The sequence below is a fragment of the Haliotis asinina genome, chromosome 3, assembly GCF_037392515.1.
Source record: "Haliotis asinina isolate JCU_RB_2024 chromosome 3, JCU_Hal_asi_v2, whole genome shotgun sequence".
Lineage (NCBI taxonomy): Eukaryota > Metazoa > Mollusca > Gastropoda > Lepetellida > Haliotidae > Haliotis > Haliotis asinina.
The window spans coordinates 6,425,281-6,437,074 of NC_090282.1; the positions used below are offsets into that span (position 1 = coordinate 6,425,281).

An 11,794-nucleotide genomic window follows, 5' to 3' on the forward strand; every position below is an offset into this window, starting at 1 on the left:
GCTTATGAACGTGTTTGTGGGGAGTTTGAGATTCCAACGAATAAAGACTTTCGCCTTCCTGGTGTGAACCATGGTCTCGGTATAGTTCTCGTGTACTTCTACAGGTCCGGAAAATATTATGCCGGTTCTAAAGATGGTTCATACAACCCACACCGTCATACATTTACAGGCCCCACAACGAATGAACAGATCCATGTCAGCTGTATAAAGCAAACCAGTCCTGATGCAGCCACAGCCTGGACTAAAATGATCTCAAAAACATCGAAAGGATTCACTCGTGCTGGTACAATACGCTTGAACGACTCGATTCGAACGTACGTGTGGGCGCTGTTGGGTGCGCAGTCGATGACGCGTTCTAACATCCTCGGTAAGGGAACTGCTTACGACGCTCAGACACAATTCGTTTCCAACGTTGAGGATGCTATCAATTCTCCAGTTGATCTCCCGAGGGCTATCGACCGTTACCAAAACGTGTTAGAATACGCCAGATCGAAAGTCAATTACGTGTTCGGCGTGGGGTTGTACATGGCTCCGAGTGATATGCAACTGAGAATAAAAAAAGTGGTGGGTTATAACAACAAAATAGTTATAGCCACGAAGGATCAAAAGTTGGGTATCAACTCCGATATTAACACCCCCTATATCCCACACATCCCACCACGTGAAAAGGGTATAGTGGCGCCACCTCCGGAGTCTAAAGTTCATGTGGAGGTACCCCCGGGGGGTGTGGGGGTTTCCACCACCTATCAGCAGCATATTGATAATAAAACAGCCTTAGTGGTTGGTGGGGTAACTTTGGGACTTATTTGGTTAAAGATTTCTTAGCCGCTACGTACACCAGACCCGCCACGGCGACGATGGCTGCCCACAGGTTTTGACTGAGCCACATGGCAGTTTTAGACAGAGCGCTCAACAACCACGAGACGATGCTACCCAGTATGCCGGGAAGGGCTTCGGCGGCTTTACCAGCCAGTTTAGCTAGGCCTTCCCCGAGTTTTTTGATCCAGTCTTTAACACCACCACCACCACTTGGAGTTCCCCCGCCGCCGGCAGGCCCCACAGGGGTTCCTCCCACCAGTGACACCACCAGGGTTGATATGATGAAACCCAATGCAGTCAGAATGCTGGCGATGGTGATCCCTTGCTCCCGGAACAATATCCGAATCCTGTCTGCTAACGTGGTGTCTCGGTGGAGGACTTGATTGATGGTTTCCCGTATACGGCTGACCTGGGATCTAAGCTTTTCTTTGTAGCCGGACGCTGTCTCCAACCAGGTCTGCCTTTCATCTTCCAAATTACGTATTCGTTCCTCAATGGTGGCTTTTATAGACTCATCCTCAGTTTCACTGAGTTTTTTCTTTTCATAGGCGATGTGGTCGTCTATCTCACTTATTTTGGCTGTGCTTTTCCAGAGCTGACCACGAATGGTTTGCATCAACAAGTCCAACCCCCGCAGTTCCCGAACGGTAAATTCGAGCCCTGGGAATGGTTTGTTCTCGTAGTCGGCCAACACCTTTTTAATATCATAAGTCATGTTTTGATCTGATGTGGCGTCCCTGATGCCTTCCAGGCCTTGAACTAACTTCGGAGGAATCTTAGGTCGCGCGCCACCGTAATCTGTGAAGCCTAGTTCATCTTGGACAAACTTACTTCCATGTTTACCGGCCAATGTTGATAAGGCAAGCGGTTTTCTCGTGTGTTGGTGCATGAGATCGATATCCGGGTGAGCCTTCAAACGCAGCGTGCCATTGCTATCGAGAGTAAAATCGGAATAGTTCCTTCCCGACGACTTGAGTTTGGATTTATTTTCAACTACGTCGTAATAACCGTCGACGGCGCCTTTAAGGAGCTCGTCACCTTGCGAGAATGAGGTCTCCTGGTCATCATTGAATGCCTGGGCACTATCGTCCCACATATCATCCATAGGTATGTCTTCATCCATTAGTATTAAAAATATATTTCTTTTATATAACAATGTACGGTAGAAAATTAGATCCTTTCAGAAAATTGAGAGAGCCATTAGGTGCCAGAGCCGTGCGACAGTCGGTGACCATCACCAATAATCCCAGTAAGATAGACCAGAACCAAACTCTGCTGGTTAGATTTCCAAACCTTGGTGAGAATGACCTCATTGTACCAGGCACTGTTCGACTGGCGTTCAATATCACGTTGACCTCCGACAACGACAAACGCGAGCTAGTGCGGAACGTGGGTCGAGCTATCATCAAGAAAACGACCGTCAAGATCAGCGGTAACGAGGTACTGAGCATCGATGACAGCGACGTGTTTCACTGCTACAAGGATCTCTGGAAAAGCGAGAGAGAACGAGTCAATGATGTGTACCAGGGTATCAGCAAATCAACCCGGGCGCGCATAGGGTATGTCTTCACGCAAGACCAACAAGACAAGCTATCGGACGGTGAAAAGGCCATCGCTCTAGCATACGGGAATCGATTCTGCGTGCCGCTCGACTTCGAGTTGCTCACGGGACACGCGCCGTTTTACCAGGCCGCACTGGGTGATAGGCTCGAATACGAGCTCACGTTTAACGACTATAGCAAAGTAGTGCGTACGCCGAACGGTGATGAGGCCAGTTATTCCATAGACAACATCTCTCTGGAGTTCGACATGGTCACTAGCCCGGAGCTGGCAAGGCAGGTTCGAAGTCAGTACTCTGGGAAGATGGCAATTCTGTACGATCGCGTACTGAGACATAGATCAGTCGTGCGAGATAAGAGCGACACTGTGTGGAATATCAACCTGAACGTGCCGGCGCGATCGATGAAAGGTATCCTGGTCGTCCCCGTGGAGGATTACGATCCATTCCGGAGGGACAGCGAGAAGTTTTTCAACCCCGAGATTGAAAAGGTGGAAGTGACCATCGAGGGCGTGCCCAACCAGCTGTTCAGTCATGGTATGAGACCACACCAGCAGTGGGATGAGATAAAAAAGCTACCAGTGGGGGATTACATAACAAAGGACCTGGACCTAGGCTCCGTGCAGATCGGTGAATACCTGACCACCAAGTACGCCCTATGGTTGGACATGCGATCCACGGATGATGATAAACTGCACGGTAGCGGGCGTCGTATAGATAACGGCAGCGAAGGGATAACCATCCAGATTACTAAGAAGGCTCAAACCGCTGGTAAGTTGAAATTATATCTGTACGTTATTATGGACGCGCAACTTAATATAGACAATGGGAGATTCGTGCAAGCCATCTACTGATGGGGGTCTCCCCCACCTACCCACTGACCCACACTGCGCTATCATATGCGGGCAGACTGGCTGTGGGAAGACCGTTTTCGTGTTGGATATGTTGGAGGGTTACTACAAGGATGTGTTCGATAACATCGTTATCATATGCCCTACTCTGGGCATGAATAAAACGTACGCGCGACCTTGGGTGATGACGGACCCGGACGTACACAAAATCGACCCTGGAACACGCCTGCAGGACTGGTTGAAAGCTCTTCACGAGAAATTTAAAGGGGAACCGACGCTGTTTATACTGGACGACTGCAGCGCTAATCGCGAGATAACAAAAAAGAGAGACATGCTATCGTACCTGGCCTTCTCCGGCCGGCATGCAAATCACAGCGTCTGGGTGCTAACGCAGAAGTTCAACTCGGTGTTGAAAGACCTCAGGGAGCAGACGCGATGGGTGGCCTTATTTCACTGCAAGGACAGGGATTCGTTCGAGGATTGTTTGAGAGAGAACGATGTGATGAGTAAATTAGAACGGGAACGGGTGAAGAAACAGCTCGCTGAAACTAAACACGCTAAGCTCGTTCTAAAAACCGACCAACCAGTAGCATATATAGTTTGCTAAGTAAAAGCTAAGCAAAGCTAAGCAAAGCTAAGCAAATGCTAAGCATAGCTATGATATTTGAAGTATTTGTCGTGTGCAACTTAACCTTCATTTCTCTGTGTTTTGTCTGTATCGGGTATTATATAGTTAAAACTAAATCTTACTTGTTATATTATAAGATGGAGTGTGAGGAATTGCTCGAACAATTGTCTGTGGAGGGTTCCCCAACTGGGGATTCCCCCAAGCGAGAGAAACTGGTGGCGTTGGCTGTTGGCGGCAAAGCCAAACATTACTTTGGAGACTACACTCCAGATAAAATTAACAAAATGTCAGCCGAAGAAATCGATAAGCTGTACGCTAGATACGAGGCCCGGCTCGGAGCAGAAATGACAAAGACAATAGGATCGGCTATGACCCAGATATACACCGGTATTGTATCACAATTCCTTCCCATTCCACCAGAGCGCCGACTTTACCTGTGGGAGGACCTAGATAAAGACCCTTTTATCGAACACGCCGTGAGCTCTATCAGCTGCGGGCTGTACCACAAATATGGTATGTTGTTGGCTCCAGTGACGGCGGCGATTATCACGGCAAAACATTGCCAATTTGAGAGAAAGAATAATAATAATAGTATAGATGGATGCTGCACAGGAAACCCCAGTGGAGGTACCCCCAACAGTGATGGAGGAGACCCCACCCCCAACAGTGACCCCTTCAGTGGAGGTACCTCCAACAGTAACCAGACAGAAGAATCCTAAGAGAGTAGCTGCCGGTAAAAAACGGTGGTGTAACCAACATAAAGTGACTAACCCAACCCGACTGTTGTTGGCTGTAGGCGTAACTGCTGCCGTGGTTATAACATGGTTATACACCTCCCACAGTGAGCCACAACCCAACAGTGAGGTAACCCCCAACAGTGGGGGTATGGGGGTATCCCCCATGGTAGACCCGCATATCATGTTATAATTTAAAATATTTTATATCATATACATAATGTCTGAGGGGAAAACGTTCGTCAACGACGCATACCACGCCACAGTGGTAGCCAGTCTAGCAGTAGGGTACGCTCGGTTGACTAAAATGGTGCTTAAACAACCAACTATCAAGCTAGATTTCAACCTGCAGGATATGGGTATGCTCATAATGAACCTTGGTATGGCGATGGCCACAAAAGACATCCTAGTAAAACAAGGAATAATACCTGATAATATAATGAAATAAATATAGGGATGGCCACGATAGCTATGATGGTCGGTGGGGCGTTAGTGAATGCCCTGGCATTTTCCGGGAGTAATTTCCTCTTCTCGAAACTACGAGATGATCACGCGGCTGAAATACAGGAAGAAAGGAAGCGACACGATCTCGCTACTGAGAAATTACAAAGAGCACAGGCCGAGTACGCTAAAAAACGCCTCCAGAGGATCGATTTTATTAACGAACAACTCCAGCGTGAAAACCATGCCGTTCAAACATTCAATGATGTTGATGAAGCAATGAAAGAATACTACCTACTAACTGGTAAACGATTGGAAGCGCTCAATGAACCCACACTCGCTCAGTACTACACACCATCCAAGGGACAAATGAATCGTGAACTGGGCTTCATAGTGTTGGGTATAGCAGCTACTGCGTTGGTTGCTAAGCAATTAAACTAAAATACCTATATAAGTAAACATGAGACCCGCTCCATACCGATGCGAATATATACTTATGGGGAAGACCGAGGCCTGTGGTAGGAAATGCAGGAATCAGGGGTTCTGTTGTTTCCATATGGGAAGTCCTAACTACACGTGTTCTGTGTGTGGTATCGGGGTTAAAGGGCACTACTGTTTATGTAAAGCTCACGGAGCGAACGTAGTCAGACATCAACTCATATACGAGAATAAAAAAGACTACATAAAAGAACGTAGGCGACTGCTCAAGATAAAATCCAATTAGAGATTGGTTCTCTTAGGTGTAAACATGTCTACTATACATTCTTGAATATGGAAGCCTATCTTACGGTAAAACAATTAAAAGCTATAGCAAAACAGCTTGGATGCCGGCGTTATTCAAACCTGGGGAGAGCCGGGTTAATCGAATTGTTATCAAATAACCAAACACTGATCGATGCCTACATAGATTCACACAAGCTGTTGGAAGACTTACGAGAATTGTGGCCAACAAACCGAGTTTGGTTAATAAGTGATTACAAGAAATAAAATATTTTTTATCAAGAGTGGAGGAGTTACCTCCCCTTACTGTGAACCAATTAGACATTAGTTCTCTTAGGTGTAAACACAATGACTACTGTGCGCGAGCTCAAGAGGGTCGCAAAACAGAGAGGTGTTATCGGGTATTCTAGAATGCGGAAGCCAGCATTGTTGAGATTACTAGGTTTAGAAGTCCCTCCTACGGTAAAACAGTTAAAAGCTCAAGCGAAACAGCTTGGATACACGGGTTATTCAAAATTGGGGAAAGCCGGGTTAACCGCATTGTTATCACATACCCCCGTAGCACGTCCCACTGTAAAACAACTGAAAACCGAGGCACACGATTTGGGTTTAGGCGGGTATTCTCGTATGAGAAAACCACAGCTTTTAGAATTATTACGACAGAATAGAGCTATTGACCTACAGTTCGTGCGCACTAAGCACGCTGTAGGCAACTATTTGGGAAGTTGGCGCATGCACGTCGATAGAAACATAGACATTACAGATATTAAGCCTCTGATAGCTGATAAGGTCAACCAGGAACTAAATAATCTAGGAAGTATCAAGTTTCAGATCACAGTGAAAATGTCGCTCGATAAGCAGGTTGGGAGTACCACTGAGTATGTTCAGCCTTACTTCCGAGGTAAACAAGAGGTCGTCACACATGCAGAGACCATTGACGCATCAATCGATACAAGTTTTCAGCAGATACGAGAATACCTAGAACGCTACACACACTTAGGGTCCGGGTGGGCTGTAGATAAAATCGATAATGTCTATCTAGATATAGCTAAATACATGCCGTTCAGAGGTGGGTCATACCTAGCCTTGCCTCCCTACTATAAGAACAAACAAGCCATAGTAAACGTTAAGAATAGAGGAAACGATTGCCTGAGGTTATCTATCAGGTCAGCCTTATTTCCAGCTGCCACTAATCCGAACAGACCTTCTAATTATCCACAGGATGATGGGCTCAACTGGGATGGTATAGATGAACCCACCCCAATATCCCAGATCACTAAAGTAGAAAAACAGAATAATCTGGCTATAAATGTCTTTGGGCACGAAGGTAATACAACAATAATACACAGGGTCAGCCCGGTGAAGGATTGTCAAGTTATTAATTTATTCATGATTCAAAAAGGTGAAACGTATCACTATACGTGGATAAAACATCTCAGCCGGTTGTTGCACGACCAGTCGAAACACGTTGGGGAAAAACACTTTTGTGTACGATGCCTACACTGTTTCAGTCGGGCCGATTTATTAGAATCCCACCTGGAGGATTGCCAAGGTGTTGGGCAGACGGCCATACGAGTCGACATGCCTAAGGAAGGTGAAAATATCCTAAAATTCGACAATCACAAGAACCAAATGTCTGTGCCTTATATAATATACGCCGACTTCGAAGCCTTAGTGGTTGGGGAATCATCCACTAGTGGGAGTTTCACACACAAAACACAAGAGCATAAAGCCTGTTCGTTTGGATACATTGTCGTCTGTTGTGACGGGGAAACGAAAGCTCCGGTAGTGTATAGGGGTCCTGACGCGGCTGAAAGGTTTCTAAAGTGCTTGCAGGAGGAAGAAAAAATTATTAGGAATGCATTGTATAAAATCGCTCCAATGCGTATGACCAGAGCCGACAAGCTAGCTCACGCCAGTAGCACTAACTGTCACGTGTGCGACTCACCACTTAACGGTGATTCGGTGAGAGATCACTGCCACATAACTGGTAAGTATAGAGGCGCCGCTCACAACGCGTGCAACCTCAAGCTTAAAATCAATCCTAAGACAATAAACATCCCCGTTGTCTTTCACAACTTGAGAGGATACGACTCTCACTTGATCATGCAGGCCATCGCGAAAATCGATGGTAATATATCGTGCATCCCAAACAACATGGAGAGATACATCTCCTTCAGCTTAAACGGACTTAGGTTCATTGACTCGTTTCAATTCCTCCTGTCGTCACTCGACAGTCTGGTCAAGGCCAACAATACCTTCCCTATCACCGATCGATACACAGACGCCGAGACTAGACACCTGCTCATGAGGAAGGGCGTATACCCATATGAGTACATGGATAGCTGGGCTAAGTTCACAGAGACCAGACTACCTCCTATCGACTGCTTTTATAGCAAGCTGAATGAGGCGTCAGTCTCACGAGACGATTACTCGCACGCGATTAACGTATGGAATAAACTGGGTTGTAAGAACCTGGGCGATTATCACGATCTGTACTTGAGGACAGATGTACTGCTGTTAGCCGACGTGTTTGAAACGTTCAGGCGGACCTGTTTAAAGCAGTATAAACTCGACCCCGCATGGTATTACACCAGCCCAGGTCTGTCGTGGGACGCCTTGCTTAGAAAGACCGGAGTTAATTTGGAATTGCTCACAGATTACGACATGCACCTATTCATTGAGAAGGGCTTGCGAGGTGGGATTTCCATGGCATCCAAACGATACGCTAAAGCAAATAATCAATACGTGAAAGGTTACGATCCTAACAAACCAACCAATCACATTCTCTACCTCGACGCAAACAACCTGTACGGCTGGGCCATGAGCCAGTATCTACCTACAGGGGGATTCGAATGGGTACCAAACGTTGATGTTATGAGCATTGCACCAGATTCGAACAAAGGGTATATCCTCGAAGTTGACTTAGAGTATCCCAAGGCATTACACGCATCGCACAACAGCTATCCCCTTGCACCCGAACGTATGAAGGTTAACACAGACTGGATGTCTGAGTACCAACATAACTTGTCAGGTGGTCGTGTGGCGGACGTTGAAAAACTCGTGCCTAACTTAATGAATAAGACCAAGTACATAGTTCACTATCGCAACCTACAGCTGTACCTGTCATTGGGTATGAGGCTGACCAAAATACACAGGGTGCTCATGTTCGACCAGAGCCCATGGATGGAGCCCTACATCAGAATGAACACAGACCTACGAAAAAAAGCCACCAGTGATTTTGAGAAAAATCTCTACAAGCTCATGAACAACTCGGTGTTTGGTAAGACTATGGAAAACCTTAGGAAACGTGTAACCGTGAAACTGGTTAGATCTAGTGAGGAAGACAAGCTCAGGAAATTGATAGCCAGTCCGGCATTCAACCGTAATAAAATATTCACAGACGACCTAGTTGCCATACACATGAAGAAAAGCCACATAAAATTCAACCGACCTGTTTACGTTGGGATGAGTATCCTCGATTTATCCAAACACCTGATGTACGACTTTTACTACAACGAGCTTAAGAAACAGTACGGCGACAGGTGCGAAGTGCTGTACACTGACACGGATTCCCTGCTGATGGAGATTCGAACCGAGGATGTATACGAGGATATGAAAAAACACATCGATTTATACGACACCAGCGACTATCCTAAGACCCATACCATGCACAGCACGGTAAATAAAAAGGTCCTAGGTAAGATGAAGGACGAGTGTGCTGGCACGCCAATAGCTGAGTACATAGGTTTGAGACCTAAGATGTACTCCATATTGAAAGCCGACAATAGTGAGATCCGGAAGGCTAAGGGGGTTAAGAAGTATGTGGTGAAACAACACATCAAACACGCCAGATTCAAGGAGGCTCTGTTCAAGACCCGTACCTTTAGGCATAAGATGAACACGCTTAGAAGTGATGGACATAAGATATACGGACTGACTATAAACAAGACGTCCCTATCGCCTATGGACACGAAACGTTGGATAGCTATTGATGGTATAAACACATACGCGTATGGACATGAAAAAATTTGAGGCTATTTATTACAGCCCGCGTGGATATTGGAAAGGAGCTAGCGCAGTAGATAAGCTAGCTAAAATAGCGCGAGTATCACCAGAGAAAGCCAAAGCGTGGCTTGAAAAACAAGCCCTGTGGCAGATCTATTTGCCGGCGCCACGCTACGTACCTAGAAGGAGTTTCGGAATTAACATACCTAATAGCATTCACCAGGCAGACCTACTGTTCCTACCTCATGATAAGAGGTACAAGTATGCCTTAACCGTAGTGGACGTAGCCAGTCGTTACAAGGAAGCCGAACCCTTGACCACGAAAGATTCGGCCAAAGTAGCCAAAGGATTAGAACGCATATACAAACGCAGCCCGCTGACTTGGCCAACAGAGCTGCAAGTTGATCCAGGACGGGAGTTCATGGGTGCCGTTTCACAACTGCTAGCCAAACACGATACAAAGGTCAGACGTGGCACGGCCGGAGCCCATCGCAGCCAAGCTATAGTTGAGAGATTTAATAGGACTTTGGCTGAGCGCTTGTTCGGCTATCAGTATGCTAGGGAGATGACCACCCCTGGAAAACGATCGACCGAATGGGTAACGAGGTTACCAGAGGTGGTGTCAGCAATCAACCATGAAGTCACCCGTCTCACCGGTAAGAAACCGGCAGACGCTATCAAACTAAAATCAGTGTTAGCAGAGTCGTCTGCTCCATTGCGTGGAAAGGAGAAACAGATACCAGATAGGGCCTTAGTTAGGTATCTATACCAGCCGGGGGAACACGAGGGCGATAGTCGTAAGCGAGCCACCGATCCTATATGGTCGGTCAAAACTTACAACATAGATAAAGTGGATATGAAAGCCGACGAACCTAACTTGTACTACTTGAGGGGTGGGCCGGGTAGGGGGTTTGTAAGAGAAGAATTATTGATCGTACCGTACGGCACAGTGTTACCGCCTGCCAAGTCACGGTAAACGTGATGGCGTAGCTTTGTAGTAGGGGCAATAATAGCAAGAGCTAATGGCCCCACCAAAGCCTCATTTAGTAAATGAGGCTTTTTAGAGGGGTTTTTGAAAAGTGTTTTCGGACTATCATTCCCTATACTACTAATATATTGTCAAGATGTTGTTTGTTGAAGGTTGGGAGTCATCCATAATTATATTGTAAGCTGAAGCTAAAGGTGGTGAATCTCCTGTTAAGATGTTGTCTGATACAAACGGGGGGAATATGCTGTCAGTTTGTGTGGGATATGAACTGTGAAGGAAATGTATTGTCAGTATGTTATGTCTTGAGGTGAAGGCATGGAATAAATTGCTAATGTGTTTTTAGATATGAAAGTAGAGAATATTTTGAAGATGTCATAGAGATAGTAGATATCACTTTTCATTCCACACATTCAGTTGTGAGTTGTGTGGTGAGTGTCCAAGTCCCCTAGTAGATGGAGCTGTTGCCAATTTCCTCAATATCAACAGTAACACAACACTGAATGGAAGTTCTGCACTGTAGTATGCTGACTTTATTCACCCGTACAGCTGACTTACATTGGTTGTTGCCTCAGGTGCACAAGCCAACATCGCCAACAACGAGAAGAAGCTACCTTTTGACCTAACTAAAGACCCTGCGACAGCAGCGTTGTTAAAAGAAGCAAGTGAGTTGATGTTTCTTTTCTCGACTTGGGTCTATGTACTTGCATCTAATACTAGTCCAGTTATATGCTGCCATGCCACTGACTGTTCGTGTATCCCTCTGTAAGACGCATTGTGCCAGCTGAGTGCCTACCAGTCCTTGTGTTGCTCTTGATGCATATCAAAAGGTGTTAAAATGTGACATTTGTTGGTCCCTGCATCGTGCTCGTCATTAATGGGTGCAACAAGGACTGGGGTATTCATACTTAAATGTCTCATGGTATCTCAGTGAGCTAGCACTGTAAAACCAGCATAAGTGACACACAGACACAGACACAGACACACACAGCCACAGCCACAGCCACACACAGACACAGACACACACACAGACACACAGACAGATACACA

General features: G+C 46.1%; 1 protein-coding gene across 1 annotated transcript in view; it reads left to right on the forward strand.

Annotated features, from left to right (window-relative positions):
- Positions 1-11,794, forward strand: part of LOC137277371 (osteoclast-stimulating factor 1-like) — a 28,006-nt gene that overhangs the window by 10,510 nt on the left and 5,702 nt on the right. The window contains exon 7 of the mRNA XM_067809075.1: positions 11,320-11,409. Coding sequence (XP_067665176.1) covers positions 11,320-11,409 — 90 coding nt within the window. The remainder of the gene's footprint in view (positions 1-11,319; positions 11,410-11,794) is intronic.